Below are 19,768 nucleotides of genomic sequence, written 5' to 3'. Positions count from 1 at the left end.
GTCCATGCTGGAGACTGTAGACCATTTTTTTACTCCGTCAGCTTTAAAATATAAAATAATTTTAGGACAAAAAATATATTATTTTATGAGTTTAATTGATATGCACTGACGGTGTAAAATAGTTTTACACGATCGTCCAATAAATAACCATCATTTTGCTATGTCATGTCAAAAAAGTGGGGTGAAGTGGGGTGATGTGGCGAAAAACATGGTTGGTATTGGTTTACTGTGTAAAATTATTTTACACCGTCGGTGCATATCAATTAAATTCTTATTTTATATACTCCAAACCTTAATTACAAACAAGAGTGAATTAATTATAATCTCTTTTATTTTTCTGTTATAGATATCTATTACTCTTTTTCAATTTTTAAAAATAAGTAATAATTTTATTATTAGATTTATTTTTATTAATATTTTCAAAAGATCAATTTATTATAATTTTTACTATTATTATTTAATTAAAAATATTAATGATCATTATAGGCTGAAGGATTGTATATTAATGTTAGACAAAGCCTTGTATAGTATACATTAACTCCTTTATTTTGTCAAATAAGAACAGAATAATGCTGTTTGAGCTAGTGAAAGGAGTAAATCCCCAAAATTCAAGTTCTGATGAGGTAAAAAAAAAAGTTAACACTGACAACTAGTTTTTACTAACTTTAACCAATTAAAAAAAAAAAACTAAAAATATATACAGCAAAACATTATTAGTCTACTTTCACTAATATCATCAATATATTCCTCTTTTTTTTTTTACTTTTTTTAAATATGTAAAATAATTACAAATAAAATAATTATACTTTATATAAAAAGTATTAATTACCATTGAAAATGAAAATTATTGTGTCTACCAATAACATAGTGTAGTTTTTTTTTTATAACCCTCTGGTTCCTAGGGGAAAGGGACCCTAGTAGTCCAGAGTTCGGCCGCGAGGTAAGTAAAATCTGGCCAAAAAATTGTTCCACCCAGAAATCGAACTCGGGTTCTCCCGAAATCCATCCTTTTTGGTGCAGCTCATTAACCACTTAATTATCTTCAAGATTAATCTTCACAATTGCGAGCGGAAGATGTATTTGGTTTACCAATAAAAGTTACTGTCTAAATTTATAATAATTTGCAACAAAAGCAAATACACTTTATCTAGAAAAATTGTAAATTTTTAATTTTAATTGAAATTGTGGTTGAAAATTTAGGGAGCAACTCTTCATTTCAAACATAATTTAAGGGCAGGAAAAAATGGTTGCATTATTTCCTCTAAAAAGACGGTCATAAAATGTATTACCAAACATTTAAGAAAAGACTGAATTGAATGTAATAGTCCTAAAAAGACATAACAGTATCAATTTCCAACCTCAATATGGAAAATCCACACATCATTAACCTTGCATAGACTACAAATTATACAAGTTTAAAGAATCTAAGATGAAATAAAGTATGAAGTGGAAACCATGTTGGCAAGTTTCATGTATCAAGAATGTGATTGGTAATTACTACAACAATTATAGGCATTAAAAGAATTACAAGTGTCCCAAATAATTAAACTGGGAGCCTCAGAACATTAAGCTAATAACAAGAATACAACTCAAAATCAGTGCAAGATATAAACAAGACTAAAAAAAATTAAGAATAACTCACCAACAAGCCAAACTCTTTTAAGCAACTAATTAATAGAGGGTGAACTTAGAATGTGCTTTTACTGAAAAATGTTGATTATGGCACAAACAAACATCACCAGAGTGAATAACAGTTTCAGCCCATTTCCATTGATTGACGCGTCCGAGGTAATTTTTTGAGGCCTGAAAAAAGAAAATGGACGTCAAAATTTAACAACGGTGTACACTTATTTAGCTTAGGGTAATTTTGATAGAGAAGTATAATGTAATATACTTTTGCATATGTTGAAGGGCGCCGCAGAAAAGAGCATTATCTGGCATTGGAAGCTCGGTCTTGTTTGTAGGCTCTGGATTGACAACCCTGATGTATGTTTCTTGACCAAGATACCATGAATCAAGGTTTTCAGTTCTTAGATTCCAAATTCCAACGTTGTCGAGGGAGACCAAAACTGCTGTCCATGCACCAGGATAAACCTAAAGAGGCGCCAAGGGGAAAAAAAAAAAACAGTTGTGTGCTTAAAACTTATACGAACCAAGATACAGTAGCACAAAGTTTGCTTTTGCAGCACAAAGTTCCAACTTTTCAAATGTGTTGAAACAAAGACTAATAAGGAACATGCAATGCATGAGAAAGTTCCGGAAAATGTGAAAGCTTCACTACAAAAACTCCTCAGTGTTTGCGATGAGCCACGTGTATTCTAAGACGGGAAATATACCTGTGCTGTACTACGAGCTATTCCATCCCACTTGTTATATGTGCCCCTGCTGTTCTCAGACCAATCACCGAAGTCCATCCTGCAGCAATGAATCAAGTCGTAAGTGTTAATGGAAGCTAAAATGTATCAAAGTGTAAACATCTTGTAAGTAAAGAATGGAATTTAAAAGGGAATGAAGTTTTCCATACCCTACTACGAAAAATGCATATCCATTCAAGTGATAGGTATGCATCTTGGTGTCATTGTTCTGCAGTATAATTTCCATAAATCCTCTAAAACTTCCATTGATTACTGATGTTTCTACCCGAGGAGGTCCAGTTATAGGCTCTGTAGGAAAATCAAGCTTGTATACTCCCTTTACTTTGTATTTGTCAGCAAGTCTGAGTGGAGTGGCAGGATTGGTATAAGAGATTCCACTAAGTGTTGCTCGCCGCTTTCCACCAATTTTCACTAGTGGCTTATTTTTTAATACATAAATCTCTGTCACATTGATTGAACCGTATCTGAAAGATCCTTGTGGATTTGGACGAGCACCACTTGCTGATACGTTCCATCTACACAATTAAACACAAAGTTGCAAAAATGAGTACATTTCGGACAGTTGCTCACAACCGAAGCATGAGTAAATGAGACAAGATAATATATATAAAGCTCTAGATTGTAGCATAAAGATACCTGATGGATCTTGCTTGGTTCATCGAGTAAGTTTTGTCAAATTGATCATCTGGACCTGGTGGTAAATGACCTTTAGCTTTCCCCTTGGAATTTGTATAGTGCAAGATACCAACTCCGGTAACTCTCTGCCAACGGGATTCATTCACAAACCTGGCACTTGCTACAATGTAGTAATCTGAACTTGCATTCTGATCCATGGTTATCAGAAAAGAATAAGATTGTCCAACATGAATATCTAAGCTAGTGTAGTTCTGTTGCACTGTATATGACCCCTCGGTTTCTGCTAAAAGTAAGTTATGGTTCTGAATCCTGAAATTCAGACTTGTTGATATTCCAACATTATGTACACGAAGTCGGTAAGTTTTTCCTGTTAAACATCATCAAATAGACATTATAAGCATTTAACAGGTAAATCATTATAAACAAGTATATGAGGACAATACATGAAAACTTTGATTGCTTATGTATCTCTCTTAGTTTATTGCTTTTTCTAACAATACAACATGGTTATGTTATGCTCTATGTGCCTAATCTTAAGTTACTAAAAGCAAAACAACCAATATACATAAATGAGTGATACTGTGTTTCCATGCCGAAAAAAGCCCAACATTATAGAAATTAACTATACAAGACATTTTGTCAAAAAAAAAAAACTACACAAGAGACATTAAAGTTCATCACTTTGTCACATGTAACTTGTTTTGTAATTATGTATCATAAAGCCAAACAAAGACCATCCATATCAGCATTTGAAATAATCAAATAAATAAAATAAAAAATCATAGAACTCAAGTTAAGTTTCTTCCAAGAAGTTACCAGGTTTAACATCAATTTGTTCAAAATCAATGCCCTCAGGAACAAGTGTGTCATTATATCTATAAGGTCCTTTTCCATTGATGAGAACACCATTTGGCATGCCAAGATCTTTTCCATCATCCAGATCCTTTCTCAAATCCTACACATAAACAGAAACATTAATTACAAAAACATTAATTAATCCAATCAACATCAACATGTAACATAAACTAACCAACACAAACTAACCGTGTGATTGCGCGTATACCAATCACCGATAAAAACAACAATGTCTCCTTGTGGAGTATCAAAAGGAACAGAAATGACCGGTCGATTGTTTATGATGAAACCACCAAATCCACCAGCTGCTCTTTGAAAATTAAGTGAAGGAAAGTAGAAAAAACTTCCAATCTGATCCTTCACTTGAAAATTATAAGTCCAGTTCCATTTAGGAGGAATAGGACAATTTGTTCCAAGAACACCATCTGTCCATGAACTCCTCCTTTGCTGAACCCCAGACCTAAGAAAAAAAAATCCAAAATTTTTAGCTTAATTAACAAAACCCAAATTTTAAACTTCTTAAACAAAATCAGCAACAAAAGAACTTACCAATGAATAAGAAGATTCTCATCCAATTTGTTTCGGACATTAACAGCAACATTGTTGTTTGTGGTTACATTAATAGTAGGACCTGGAAACTCACCATTGATAGCAATAACCTAAACAAACAATGAGAAATATTACCAAAAAACCCTTTACCTAATTCCATATAAATATAAATTAGTTACATTTACACAACCCTTTAAAATTTAAACTAACTATAACATTAACATTACTATTTAGATGTAGATCTGAAAGTAAAGGTTGAAACTTTGTTAAATTGAAAGTGAGTTAGTGAAAAAGTGAACATACCCATATCCTAAAATAGTAAGACAAAGATTTAGGAAAGAAAAAAACCTGTTGGGGTACTCCAAGAGGAGAGGCAGTGATGTAGGAAACCTCAAACTCATAAGGAACAAATGCATCTTCTGCAGAAGAGATTGTGAGAAGGAAGAAAATGTTGATGAGAAAGAAGAAGAAACTTCCAAATGAAGCCATGGAATGTAGAACTTTTTTGGTGACTCAAAAGATTAATTTTTTAAGATATGTTTTGAGTAGACTTTTTCCTTTTGTGTGATTTTGATTTACATTATCAAATTTTGAAAGGACTGTGTGAAAGAAGATGGTCTTGAGAGAGAGAGAGAGAGAGAGAGAGAGGTAGTGTGCGGAAGGGTTATGTTATGTCTCTATTCACTACTTTTTAGCTGTGCTGTGAAAAAAAGGTGTATTCTAGTTTTCTAGAGTGTACAATGGATGGATGGATGGAGCTGAATGTGAATGTGAATGTGAATGAATGAATGAATGCCTACAAAGGGTGACAGCTTGAGGACAGTTCATACCTTACCTATTTGCATTTGACTATTGTTTATCCTCAATGATAATCAATATAGAATTTTGCCCTTTTTTATGTATGTTAGGTTTGAAACTTAACATGCTAGTTTTGTGTATGTTACCATTTTCGGTTAGTTTGACAGAATTACAATGTATTATGTGTACATGATTTTAGTATTTCTGCAAAATCTATTTTTAGATGTAATGAATTCTTTAACTTTGAGATTTGGTAACTTTAGTGTATTTAGGAGAGACATAATTATGAGTAAATAAAATTGTTTGGCTAACATAATTGTTTATTTGGTTTAACGTCCTAGTTGTGATCTCGTGTATGATGTCATATATATCGTGATTTTACAAATGTTATACTAATTTACTATCAATTTACTATCATTGTGATTTTATCAAACTATCATTATAAATATGCGCTTTTGAGTGTTGTACAAGACTAATATATGCTTGATGTTATTGTTGACTTGGACTATAGTATAAGTTTTGTTGATAATTTAGTGTAATTAGAAATTTTTTTTAGTCCAAATGAGATTTTGGGTATCTGAATGAACCAATCCTCCATAGCAAGCTTATTCACACTCAACATTTTTTATGTCCCTAAATATATGATTTGTTGGGTCAAATTTTGATATTGCCACCACAAACTTAACGTGTGTTGCTAATTAAAAGGTTAAGTATATTATTACATCAAAGTCCTAGTATAACTTACTATCATTTCACTACATTACAATTTTACATTAACCATTATACCTTTTTGAAAGGTTTGAAGGGTTGTAGTTGTTGGCACTTGGCACTGTAGCACTGGTTTACTTGAACATGATCGTTGCTAATTTGCTGGTACTATAGTATAATATTAATAGTACTAGATTAATAATAGTATTTGGTGCTTGTTCAATAAAAAAATAGTATTTGATTAATAATAGTTAAATGAATTTGGTGGTTGATGATTGGGCCATTTTCCTTACCCTTTTGGTTTGGAGAGTGGCAAAAGCGTAATTAGCGTTACAACGGTCGGATCCTGCAAAAAGCGCCACATGCTTTCCAGCCAGGAACCATTCCGCAAGTGGGGTCCACTAATCGAGGCTGTCTATGTTGGCTGGACTCTCTGCGTAATTACCGTCTGATCCTGACTTTCTGGTTTTGACTTATCTTAACGGTTCCTGATTATTCATGCCACGTCACTCCACCCAAGTATTTAAAGGTTTATATGGCAATTAATTACAGCCTCAATATTTAAATTTTAAGGAATATTTTCAATTTGTTTTTCATTTTTGGAAATATTTGATTTTGAAACAAAATACTCTGCTCTGCAGTATTTTTGCAAATGCAAAGAGAACTTGAATTCTTGTCTGCGGTTAATCGGTTAAATCAGAAAACGGTTAGCTGCAAAGCAGCATTAGTAATAGTAGTAATTAAATATTTATGCAAAAAATAAAAAAATAATTGTATAATTAATTAAAAGGAAATGTTAAATGTTGACTTTGGGACAACTATTAACAAACAAAATAGTACTAGTACTAGTAATAGGGGTGAGATAAATAGTTCAATTGGTTAAAATAGTTGACCAAAGGATTAAAAGTTGTAGGTCAAGGATTCAAGTCCTGACAAAGGTTCAAAGCCATAAGGGTATAAGTATATCATAGAGCTAACATAACTTTGTAATATTCTAACAACTAATAATTTGTCATTAAAAATAAAATAAAAATAGTACTAGTAATATAATCTTAAAATTTATATATTCAATACTAAAAAAACATATTTTCTATTTAAAATATTTGTTTTTATTTCTATTTTCTCCTTTAATCATTATTCTGGAACAACTATTTAACATAACATTTAATTAAATTAGCATAATAGGTGGAGTATGGTACATGTGCATGGACAAAATAACATTAAAAATTAAATAGTTAAATTATTAAACGAATTATATTTTAAGTTTTAATAATGATATGTCCTTAAAAATGTTATTTATAAAAAATTTAGAGGATCAAAATCAATAGTGTGATTAGAGAGTCTCCAATAAGGGTATTTTAGTGAATTTTATAGAATAATGAACCTATTTCTTTTTTTTTTTGTCTTCATTGGAGGAACATGACATGATAAATGGAGTATCAAAAAATTTACAAAAGTACTTTTTTTAACGAAACAAACTTAATGCATTTCATTAATCACCAAAAGTTCAATACATGAAGGAACAATCTCAAATCTATGGAAACTAGTCAAAGAATTGGTCGCTCTAGCTAGCGTATGAGCAACCAAATTCAATTGTCTCTTAATAAACTTAACTTCAAAGTTTGCACAAGATAACATAACAAGGATAATTTAATTAATGATTGAAAGGAACACTGAGTTGTCTCGCCTCTTCGTACGAATTGCCTCAACTAGCACTTGAGAGTCACTTTCGAATTGGACTCGTTCAAAGCCCATATACTTAGCTTCATTCATGACTTGCAATAATGTTCATGCTTCACTCTCATCCGTTGATAAAATCATTTGTTGCCACTGTGTGAATCTAACAGTAAACTCACCGGAGCTATTACGAAAACAAGCACTCGTTGTTGTCCTTCCCAAGTCAACAAAGAAAGCGGCATCTACATTGCATGTTAACCAATCTATATGAGGCTTTTCCCATCGGGCTGTGCTTAAAAGCGGAACATAATGATCATCGGTACTTCGCATCTTATGAATAGCAATCCACTCACTCCAATGATCAAAAGCAGCTCGTCCAACTTGACTTGGAGTTCTAACATTATCATTCCAGATTTTATCATTCTGGTTCTGCCATAAAGTACTTTAAATAAGGTATGATATTATCATTAATTTGTAGTTGCAATAAAGTATTCTATCATCGTTAATATACTGTAACTTTTTTTTTATCGTTGAAGCAAAATATGTATAAATTGCAAAAATAGCATGATGTAACATATAGAATGATGAACAACTTATTAGTAAAGTATGAAACTCGAAGTAGGTTTCATAGAAAAAACCATTTGATATGCTCTTATTTATGACAAATAAATTGCATTCATTGTTGATCTGCAAATTCATCTCAAGCATCAAGCATGCCTCTCATGATGATCAGTTAGTGGATATGAAAGGTATAAGGATGGACTCGCCAAACTACATGGGGTTGATGACTAAAATTATAGCCCATACGAGATATATGTTTCCAAGAAGAAGGAACGGTCATCTCCACGTCGTGGCGAAGGTACCTCGCCTCAGACCATTCTTCTTAAACCTATATTTCCACATACTCTAAGACTTAGACCTAGAATTATCTCTAACTAAGCTAAATATACACTCCTAGAATCTCTGCAGCAACATAAATTAATTACAAGTACATAAATATATTTGTCAATTTGCAAATTATCAATGCCTTTTTTTTTTAAGACAGCAAATTATCAATGCCTATTTTCACTGATTCTTAAAATTTAAAGATTAATTTGTCTATATATTTTTAGCTACGTAGCTTTTAAATTGTCATTAGCTAGCTAATAAGTGAAAAGAAACTAAGGTACATTTTACTATTTTAGTGTCTAGGACCCTCATGCAACCAACACCATTATTCTCCTGAAATGGTCATGTCTTTTTCTCTTGCAACGTGTCACAGTGTTAGACATTTTTTGGCCCACCACCCGGCCCACATCAAAACATGAATTAGCTCAAAAAAATTAATTAATTATTTTCCAAAAACAATCATGCACCTCCCCCATGTGAGTAGTAATTTTCTCAACTAATTTTAGAATAAATCGATATGTCAACTAACTCACAACAAAGCTTCTTTTCTCTTCTCTAGATGGTGATACATGTTTTCTTAGTAGCAAAAGCAAAATATTTCGTGACGAAATAATCAGATACAAGTAGTATTCAAGAATTCGTGCAACTGGTATTTTTATACTTTGGTTTGTAGGTCAGACAAAAGACTTTGGACCTCTATGATAAAAACCAGCTACATGAACAATGCATAATTAATAAATTATCATTTCATGCACATGCTATAGGATAATTATTTGGTTACAAATATTTTTTTCCTCCACAAATTAAGCGTTGTGGCCATAATTGGAGTGTACTGAAAAGATAGCGTGTGGACATAATTTTTATGTTCACTAATTCTCTATCCTAGCTAATAAATCGACAGTATATGTCCTTTGCTATGACACCGATTAAATTCAGTCATATATGTGTCAAAGTCAAACATAAATAATTTTTTACCAAAAAGTAATTTTGATTCAAATAATTATATTTTAGGTTACAACTTTTCATTAATTAGATTTTATGTTACACATATTTTTATCATTTACTAAAAAATACTTTTCACAAATCTTATTCATCTTTTCTTTCTCCCACTACAAGAAAACAAGGATTTACTGGCGGCCAAAAGCCCTCAATAATGCACAATTTTCGTCAAAATTGCATGCATTACTGACGGCCAAGGGCCCTCTGCAAATACCTCGACGGTAACGAATACTGGCGGCCCAGGACCGTCACTAACGTTACTGACGGCCTGGAGCCGCCAATAAAACACAATGGTCAATTTCAAAAAGGACAAGCATTTGTGACGGCCTGCAGCCGCCAATAACGGAATTCGAGGGTGAATTCCTGGCGGACTGCAGCCGTCGGTAATGTACGACGCTTTAAAAAAAATAATTTAATTATTTAAAAATCAATATTATTAATATTGATTTTTAAATAATTAAATTATTTTTTTTAATAAAAATGGTAAACAACAAATATTAGAACATATACATTTAAATAACAAAGCAAAAATTTTAACTTTGTAAAAGTAAAACACAAACACTTACCACTTTTTGGATAGAGATATGAAAATTACATTACTTTTTTAGAAATACACAAACTGTTAAGATTTTTCTTTTTTAAAAAGAATTTTTAAAAAATTTCGGTTTTAAAAAAAAGAATATAAATATACTGTTTTTTTGAAAAAAAAAATCTTTTTTTAAAAAAATATTACTGTTTTCGAAATAATCAAAATTAAATATATTTTTTTAATTTTTTTTTACAAAAACAATAATTTTTACACATAGTGATAAGAAAATATTAGTAACAAATTACAAAGTATTAATTAATAACTATTACAAAGTATCAAATTTTTTCGGTTCGCTTGTCGCCGTCGCTGCTTCACTTGTGACTGTCGCCGCTTCACGTTTGTTCCAGAATTGGTTCATCTAGGTAACATTGATTTTATTTTTTATTCTCTTGTATGTTTTAATCACTCTCTGTGGATTTAATTCCTTGAGAGATTTGTAATTGCTATTTGAATTGTTAAATCGACAAATAGTGATTAAAACATACAAGAAAATAAAAAATAAAATCAATGTTATGAATCAATTCTTGAAGACAATTGTGAAGAGGCCGATGATGATGAAGAAGTGATTCCCGAAGCCTAAGGAAGCGGCGATCTTCAAGGATCACAAGTGAAGCAGTGACGGCGAAAAAATTTGATCTTACGAAGAAATAAAAGATGAATCCGTAAGAAAAGATGAATATGATTTGTGAAAAGTGTTTTTTAGTAAATGATAAAAATATGTTTAACCTAAAATATAATTAATGAAAAGTAGTAACCTAAAATAGTCAAAATTAATTTTTGGTAAAAAATTATTTATGTTTGACTTTAACACATATGACTTAATTTAATTGGTGTCATGTCAGCATAGGTTACCTACCCTCAATTTATCTGAGGGTTAATTAGAAAAAACCAATTTTTATCAATGCTTTTCCAAATGGAACTTGAAAAATTAGAGTTTCTCATAGGGTATGGTGGGGGTTTTTTGATGGAGGAGGAGATTTATTTTTCTTTTTAAAATATTAATCAAATGTGATTGAAAAGTATTATATGATCATTTATTATCTTGTTTTTTTTTTTAAAAAAATTTTCAAAATATTTTAAAATATAGAATGACGAGTTAAGAGTATCTCCGTTAAGAGTGCTTATCATGTTTGTGTTGATGTGTTGATAAATAGAGAAGAATGGCAAGTTCAAGGAGAGTGGAATAAGTCGTGGACTCTACCAATCCCTCCTAAGGTAAAACATTTTATGTGGAGGCTTGAGAGAGACTGCCTTCCAAATAGGCAATGCATTGCTAGAAAGGGAGTGGAACTTTAATGAAAATTGTGTAATCTGTCAAACTTACACCGAGTATAATTGGCATGTTTTCTTAAATTGTGCAGATAGTGTTGCTTGTTGGAGAAAAGTAAAAACTTGGGGAAAACTTGAAGCATTTATGTGACAAGTTGACAGTTTCTCTTTGCGTTGGTATCTTGGAGCATGTGGAAGAAACGCAATACAATGCTATGGGACAACCAATATGAGAATGTCGACAAGGTGGTGTGCCGCGCCTACAACAAGCTCCACGCATGGCAGCGTGCCCGTACTCATGGGCATGCTCAACCTGCCATGAACCCGCAACAACAAGAACATCAAAGCAGATGGAAACCACCACAAACAGGGTACCTGAAGTGCAACATAGATGCAGCCTTGTTCACCATTAGTAACCAAGTTAACCAAGTTGGCATGGGAGCTTGCATTAGAGATGAAAAAGGACAATTTGTGGTAGCAAACAACAAGGTATATGGGTGCTATGATGACTCATGTTGAAGGAGAAGCATGAGGACTTCAACAAATTACAATGATGTGGATGGAAATACTAGGATTTACAAAGTGATATTTGAGATGGATTGTGAGATGGTAGTTGATGATGTACACTATGCCGATTTTGAGGGTGGGCAAAGAGGGCTATGGCCTTGGGCCTCCAAAAATTAGGGCCTCAAAGTTGATGTTTTCTCTCCCCACCCCCCGTGATTCTTTTATACCCCTGAATTTCCAATTTTACCCTTGCAAAAAACTTCGGTTTATAGAAATCGAAGTTTTTTTTGCCTTGAAAACCGAAATTTATTATGAATTTGTACTAGAAAAAATTCGGTTTCTGCGAACCGAAGTTTTTTGCAAGGGCAAAATCGGAATATTGGGGGGTATAAAAGAATCACGGGGGTGGGGAGAGAAAACATCCTCAAAGTTTATATTTTAAGTAGAGGTATAGTCCAATCTAAACAATCACAAAAAATTAAAAGAAAAATAAAAAGATCCAAATTAAATTGATGAATGACTATTTTAGGTTTGTTATAAAGATTATTGACTATTTTTTATGTTATTGATGTTATTTATAAATTAAATAGATAGTTATTCATTGTAAATTTTTTGCGTTTTTATTTATTAGGAATTCATTTTTATTTTTCGACACGGGCATCCGAATTGTCGGAACCGGCCCTGGATCTACACAATAAAAAACAAAATAATTCAGAGTATGGTTCACTTATTGATGATTGTAGCAAATCATAGTGATTTTATAGTTGCTTTTATTAGGCATCAAGCAAACGAAAGTGCTCCTGCTCTCGCACGAGCATCTCTTTCCCGTGTTTCTCGCACTACTTTCGATGTTATTCCAAGTTGTATTACCATTATTATTATAAATGAAATGTCTAGAGTTTGTTTGCGTAAAAAAAATTAAAATAAACCACCTACACGTCTTTATCTTTTATTTGATTTTAAATAACCTAAATTTTTAAATATATATATAAGAAAATTAATATAACTACAAAAAAAAAAACTTATTTTTACTCAAGAAATGCAGAACATTAACATCATATTTCTTCAATAAACAGATCAATCTCTTGCAAATATAATCACATGCAGGGAGATCAAAATTACAATGAAAATATTCTAAAAAATAATTGGACAAAAATTGGGGAACAACCATTGTACAAAAAGCCCACAACATTGAATATGGGTTGATGTTTGGATCACTACAGTTGTTGAGCACAACTTGCCAACCAAAAATATCTCCCCCTTAATTTATCCTTGTGATTTTGTGTCTCCAATTTTAATTTGTTCATCTCTTTTGGTCAGGATGGTATGGTCTTATAAATGCAGAATTCATCTGCCAAACTTTGAGAGAGGCAGTGACATTAGTCTCAATAGCATTGTTGAATATGAACAATTTAGCAGCTCCATAAATTGCTCTTGTTGGATAAACTCTTGATGTTATACATGTCCTTCCACCTTGAGCAAAGCTTTCAACTATAGAATGGTCCACCTAAATTATGGTAACAAAAATACATATTGCACATAAATTTAATTAAGTCAATTAACTAATGTGGATAATGTGCATAAGATATATATGTACTCATTTGAACAAGGCTTAACTTACAAGTATTCTTAAGGACAATTTTTCTCCTTCAAGTACTGGAACTACACTTCCATAGATTTGTTTATGAACATCATTTGCAAGAGAAGATCTGCAAAATTAGGTTGACTAAATCAATCTTGAGTTTATAACAATCAAAATATATCATTATCATGATCTTAAATACTTTCTTTGATTTTTTTTATTTTTTATTTTTGTATTAACTCTCTGGTTCTCAAGGGAAGACCAAGACCCCCGGTAATCCAGAGCTCAACTACGAGGTAAGTAAAACTCTGACCAAGAATTGGCTTCCCTCTGGTCTTTTTTATAAGAGACAGATCACTTTTTTAGATTCATTGAATAATTAATGTATACAGATACAATAATTATCAATGAATCTAAAAAGGTGATCTGTCTCTCCGGATGAAGTATAAGCACAAAAACTCAAATGTATTTGATTGAAAAAATACCTTGATTGATCAGAGCAGATAGAAGTCTTAAGTTTTCCATTGCTTCCTTTAACAACATAAAAGTACACAGGAGTGTACTCAGAAAGATCACCATCTGCCAAAACATAAAGACCAAAAGGTCCTAAGGCACCACGTTTAGAAGCTCCTCCACTAGTGCTGCACTCATACTCTACATTGGATTCACCTGTTTTCTCTAGAGCTTCCTTGTCTATCTCAAACTCAGCTATAATGTCCAACTGTTTCAATAATGTATAAATTGTCAAATGTCTTGTAATTGAAGTTTCAATTTAGACATGTCTACCTAGGTTGATAATATGAATAACCAAATGATTTAACTTAAGTGGTTTATGAGTTTCAGTTAAAGACGATCTCTGGCAAAAACAATTTTTGGCCAGATTTTATTTACTTCGTGGTTGTTGAATTTCAAATTATTATGAGCCCTTTTCCTAGAGAATTACGACAAAAAAATATTCGCAAAATGAATACAAACCTGTGTGGCAGTTTCAATATCTAGTGACACTACTGCTCCGGGCTTGACCTTCAAGTTTTTAAATTCGTCGCTTTTTAATCTCAAACTTTCGACTTCTGCAACAGGCCATTGAAGTAAGTTGCTACCAGTCTTCTTATCAAGCTTCACGATTCTTGGAATGCTCTATACAATTTAAAATTTAACAATATCATTATCAGCTTATAGAATTAGGCATCAAATAACTAATAGATGTAATTTGTGAAATATTAGTGCGCATGTTAAAACACGCGCACTATAAAATATTTTAGGCGCGAAACTAAATTATAATGAGATGATGGCATATTGATAGATTGGTTATACTTATACCTGAACTGAAGCCCAACCTTTGGCGACATCAGCGTATTCGCTATCAGATTCTCCAATCCAACCCCACAACACTCTCCTATCCTTTTTCTGATCATAAAATGTCTTGGAAGCATAGAATATACCATAATCATACCTCAATCCAATACCAACATCATTTTTAAGATCATCAGCTATAAACTGAACCTTCTTCTCATCATAAGTCCCTAATGCATAATAATCATGTCTATCATCATCCAAACTCACCTTCATCACATGCTTAACATCATCCCCTTTAAAGGAAGTATCCAAACCATTTTCAGATTTCTTAGAAACGGGGAAGAAGTCCACACACTCCCACATACCGGTGCCAGGAACAGCATTAAGCAAATTCTCTTTACGCTCATAGGTTTTGAAATCGACCGTATCATAAACCAAAGCAATGCCAGTTTTGTTAAGCTTGGAGCCTATGGTGATGCGCCATTTTCCTTCGGAGGTGAGCCACGCAGTTGTTGGGTCACGAAAGTCCTTTGGAAGAATGCCTGGTGGAGGGACGAGAACCGGATTGGAAGGGTATTTGATCCAATCAACGAGAAGAGGGTCATTGAGATCAGCAGGGTATGCAAGGTTTTGAACTTGCACTGATTCGTTGGTCGAACCAGTATATAACATGATGACTTGACCGTCAGGTAAGAGGGTAGCAGAGCCTGTCCAAACACCGTTACTATCATACCATTGATCCGCCACCATTGCTAGCGGAAGGTGAAGCCAATGGATCATGTCCCTTGATACAGCGTGCCCCCAAACTATGTCGCCCCAAACTGCGCCGTTTGGATTGTATTGGTAGAAAAAATGGTACCATCCCTTGTAGTACATAGGACCTGAAATGCATAAAGTTTCCCATATATGTCAATAAATCGTTGATTGCTAGATTACTCTTTATGTTGCTAAATATTAGACACTAAATGAGACATCATCAATTTGATAATAGTCTTAAATTTATTGATAAGTGATCTCAATTGATGAATGAAGATTATACTACTCATATTTTAACTTAACTAAATTAACTTCAAAATACAATTCAAAATTTGAATGATTTAATCTTCATTCAACTATTGAGATTCACGAGAACGTGTCAATGCTGAAGAATCCAATTCTCTTGAAACAATAGATAATAAATATATATTTCGCCTATAATATCATAGTGGATATGTCAGAATCACGAAGATCCATCATAATTTTCCAAAAGTTACACTAAGTTATGCAAAATCATATTGGATCACCGTGATTCTACCATATTCACCGTGATACTAAACATGTACTTCTTATCATCTCACTTTTTAGCTTGTTCTCTCTTTTAATCTTTCTCATGGTATTACAAGTCAATTTAGTCTTATTTTTTGTTCTATTCTCAACACTTTTTTTTTTTTTTTTACTTCATTTCATGTATTCCAAAATCTGATGGTGTGCAATTTGACCAAAATGAAACTGGACTGTTCTGTTTGGACAAAGATTGTGGAGTGTGATAAAAAAGAAATTTTTTCGCAAGTGATAAAAAGATGCTAAGAAAATTAGACAGTGATGTGATAATAAAGACAAAAAATAAAAAGGATAAAATAAGTGTAAAAAATATATTAAAGCACGTGAAAATAAATATTGATTCTGATCCAATATCTTTAATCCAAAATTGTTGGATTTATGCTTGTGCTCATTAGTTTTGTGGGGCTGACATAATTTAAGGTGTTTTATTGCTAAAAACGAAATACGCAATTCATGGTGTCAAAATCAAAGACCCCATTTGTATACCCCCCCTTCAGCTGTATTTGGGTCCTACCATTTGAATGCATTATTTATTTTCTTTCTACTTTTGGCACAACAAATGCTACTATCTCTAATTATTTTATCATAAAAGTACGAAATTTTATTACCCTATATAATTAATTTTTGTTTGAGAATTTATGAGGTACATAAGATGTGTTATTTTTTTTGTAATTTTTTTTTTCAATAATTTTTATTAGAAAAAAATTAGATATTAGTAAATTTCTAAAGATCAAAATTATTTACCTTTTAAATTAATTCATCGTTGATATTTTGTTTTTTTTGCTTTCACCATCAGTTGAATCTGTTTTGAGGGTTAGTTTTGACATATATTCCTCTATTTTTATATGCAAGACTCTTGAACAATTTTTTTTATATAACATGAACAAAGACTAGAAAGTCATGAGGAATTTAGACTAGTTAAAATTTAAAATGGAAAAATCTTAAAAATTAAAAATAACCATTCAAGGGTGTGGATTGTTGCACATAAGCAAACATAAGAGTAGCTTATTTTGTGGATTCAATTTTTTTTCTTCTTAAATTGAATTTATATATGTAACAAGTAATATTATTTCGAATCGTTCTTTAGTAAAAAAATTCTCATACGTCAAAAAAACATGAGTTTTTTTTTTTTTTATCAAAGAACGGCCCGGAGTAATATTACTTATTACATAGGTGAATTCAATTTATGAAGAAAAAAATTGAATCCACAAATAGGCAAATTACTGTTAAACAAAAAATCAGCAACGAATTAAAGCCAGTTAGGCTAAATTAAAGGAGAAAAAGCAAAAGTGTCCCTTACCGTTAGGATCTAAAACAGAGCAAAGTAGCAAAACCAGATTCCACCATCAGTCCAAGCCACCATCACCCAACAAAAAAAAAAAACGAAAATAACAATTAGCTTGAGATAAAAGATAAATGGTGTTCATTTTGTACACCACTACTTGTCATGAAAATTCAATAGCAGTCACAAAATTTTATATTATTTCAGATTTTCAATTCAAAGAAATCTTTCCAGCTAGACATTTTTTTTTCTACGGAATCCAACAAAGAATAATCATTCCAGCAAGACATTTATTTTTTATACGAAATCCAGCAAGAATTTTCTAACTCTATATAAATAAAATATAATAAAACCAAATTAACAATAATCACTTTTCTCTAAACAATGTGAATTATACAAATGTCATGTTCATCTCTTTTCACTATTTTCCTTTTTGTTCCTTTTCACAGCATGTAACTTCTCAATCCACGATGCTTGGAAAAGCACATATATAATTTATATGAATAAGAAAGTACTCCAACTTTTTAATTTAATTAAAAATTAAATCTCATGGACGTGTGCGTTGTACTTTTTAGATTAGAATAACAAACAACCAACTTGTCAGATAACCATAGTTCAATCGGTAGAAACATTACATTATTCAGAAATCAAAAATTAAATCAATCAATTATTCCCGCGTGATCTTCAGACAATTAATTCGACTTTAAGTGATTAATAAGTGTCCTAACTAAAAATCTGACTTCGATTTCTCAGACAAATAATGTTTTGCCAAATATAAATACACCCGACCGTTCTTCCCCGAAGAATCAGAGAGTTATGGAAATAAAATATTGTAAATTAATTAAGAAAATTAATGAAAATAAAAAATCAAAAATTACCATTCATCCAATTCTTTTCAGGCTGAAAATGAAAAGCTGTTCTTTGCCACGACAACATAGTATTATTCCAAGGAAAAGATTCAGATTCTCCAACAACCTTATTACCACCAGCAGCGGAGAGAAACATATTTGACTTCTCCGACACACCAGCGGAAACACCTCGAGAAACAACCGTGTTTGGTTTCGTAACTTCATCGGAAAATGACACGTCAGCATGAGGAACAACAGATACTACGTTGTTGTTAGAGGCTATGTAGCCACTAAACGTGATTAACGAAGCTAATAAGAAGAATCCAAAAACGATGAGATGAATCTGTTTATTACGGTTATTGTGGTGGGACCCATTATTGAGAAGAGGTGTATAAGGAGAATCGTTTCTCATGTTTGAAGGAAAAGAAGAAGGCAAAGAAGAATATGGAGAAAGAGAATTTAGATTGGTTGAATTAGAGAGAAAGTGTATGTAATAAAGTTTAATGAAAAATGAAATGTAAGGTGTTTTGACACATTGGCAATGTATTTATATATATATGTGAGGAAATAAAATTAAGAATATGACTTAGTCTGGATAGATCGATTGAACAAACAAGGACGTCTTCACATGAAGCATGAGGAAGAACCACTCGGTAGGGATGGATGGGACCCACTAAGGATTTAGATTGTGAGACATTACATCAAATAATTGTATAGTTGGTGACCCTACAGTTTAATTTATTTTTTTTGGTATTTAAATTTTTACGTGCGTTAAATCTGGAGAGCTCGTCATGATTGAGATTTGGGATGATTGAGTTTCGATTAATAGAGGTATTTTCAGATTATTTACTAATGTGGTGCTTGTGTGAGTATGAGTTCGCACGAAAATTGAACTCGCGCTTTTATGAGATATATGAGTCAATTTTATATCAACTCGACCATTTTATTTGGTGGCCCGAGTAGTAAGAACTTGACTTAATAAGTTCATGGGAAGAAGTTCAAAATTTTATAGGAGAAAGTTGTAACATTGATCATTAGTGTCACGATTATTAATTGGGGTGATCTTACGCGCCGGTGAACCAAAGTCCTTGGCAGGGCCTCAAAATTTGAGTTAGTATGCTTAACATTACGAACAAATACAAGGAAGGCAAGAATGATTTCCGCTCCACACATACCGAACGAAGGCTTTATGGAACATTTACGCGTAATTATTCTTGCATTTCGTAGGCAAAATCCATCGTAACATTTAGTATAGCTCTTAGTATAAATACAGACTCTTTAATACAGTACTATTTTTTTTTTTGAAGAAGCCAAAATGATATATATTAACACTAACAGCCTCCCCAGCACAAGGCGTACCAAGGTAGACTATAAAAATACAAGAATACAAGAGAGTCAGAGAGATACAATCAAAGTAAAATCATACAAGGCCCAAACACAACAATGGACTAGACCACCAGCTATGGTAGTTTAAAGCTAACGTGATGTTCGTCGTCTTTAAAATACAGTACTATTTTTTTTTTTTACAAGTTCTAATTTTTATTTTTTTTGTTTACAATGAGCTGAGAATCGAACCCAGAACCTATAATA

The 19,768-nt window shown here is 32.2% G+C and overlaps 2 protein-coding genes across 2 annotated transcripts; both read right to left on the bottom strand.

Annotated features, from left to right (window-relative positions):
• Positions 1-1,435: 1,435 nt before the first annotated feature.
• Positions 1,436-5,357, bottom strand: LOC123884507 (monocopper oxidase-like protein SKU5). Its single transcript, XM_045933614.1, has 9 exons — positions 4,764-5,357; positions 4,416-4,525; positions 4,056-4,326; positions 3,828-3,966; positions 3,012-3,378; positions 2,525-2,890; positions 2,337-2,415; positions 1,895-2,094; positions 1,436-1,803 (listed from the first exon to the last, which is right to left on the bottom strand). Exons 1-9 carry the CDS (start codon positions 4,902-4,904, stop codon positions 1,701-1,703), a joined length of 1,776 nt encoding a protein of 591 aa, XP_045789570.1. The 5' UTR covers positions 4,905-5,357; the 3' UTR covers positions 1,436-1,700.
• Positions 5,358-12,890: 7,533 nt separating this feature from the next.
• LOC123884506 (acid beta-fructofuranosidase) lies at positions 12,891-18,697 on the bottom strand. The gene is made up of 7 exons (XM_045933613.1): positions 18,209-18,697; positions 17,349-17,357; positions 14,753-15,609; positions 14,408-14,569; positions 13,918-14,153; positions 13,472-13,559; positions 12,891-13,357 (listed from the first exon to the last, which is right to left on the bottom strand). Exons 1-7 carry the CDS (start codon positions 18,588-18,590, stop codon positions 13,154-13,156), a joined length of 1,938 nt encoding a protein of 645 aa, XP_045789569.1. The 5' UTR covers positions 18,591-18,697; the 3' UTR covers positions 12,891-13,153.
• Positions 18,698-19,768: the final 1,071 nt, after the last annotated feature.

This window comes from Trifolium pratense, linkage group LG5 (genome assembly GCF_020283565.1).
Source record: "Trifolium pratense cultivar HEN17-A07 linkage group LG5, ARS_RC_1.1, whole genome shotgun sequence".
NCBI classification, from domain to species: domain Eukaryota; kingdom Viridiplantae; phylum Streptophyta; class Magnoliopsida; order Fabales; family Fabaceae; genus Trifolium; species Trifolium pratense.
This window is presented reverse-complemented; position numbering and strand designations above follow the sequence as displayed.

Bases quoted from the DNA above. Each gene is read 5' to 3' on its own strand.
- LOC123884507 (XM_045933614.1), bottom strand. From the start codon at position 4,904: ATGGCTTCATTTGGAAGTTTCTTCTTCTTTCTCATCAACATTTTCTTC. The intron at 2,891-3,011 runs GTATCTTTATGC...TTAATTGTGTAG, and splicing joins AACCAAGCAAGATCCATCAG to ATGGAACGTATCAGCAAGTG. The intron at 1,804-1,894 runs GTATATTACATT...TTCTTTTTTCAG, and splicing joins GCCCTTCAACATATGCAAAA to GCCTCAAAAAATTACCTCGG.
- LOC123884506 (XM_045933613.1), bottom strand. From the start codon at position 18,590: ATGAGAAACGATTCTCCTTATACACCTCTTCTCAATAATGGGTCCCAC. The intron at 14,570-14,752 runs GTATAAGTATAA...TAAATTGTATAG, and splicing joins AAGGTTGGGCTTCAGTTCAG to AGCATTCCAAGAATCGTGAA. The intron at 13,358-13,471 runs GTAAGTTAAGCC...ACCATAATTTAG, and splicing joins AATTGTCCTTAAGAATACTT to GTGGACCATTCTATAGTTGA.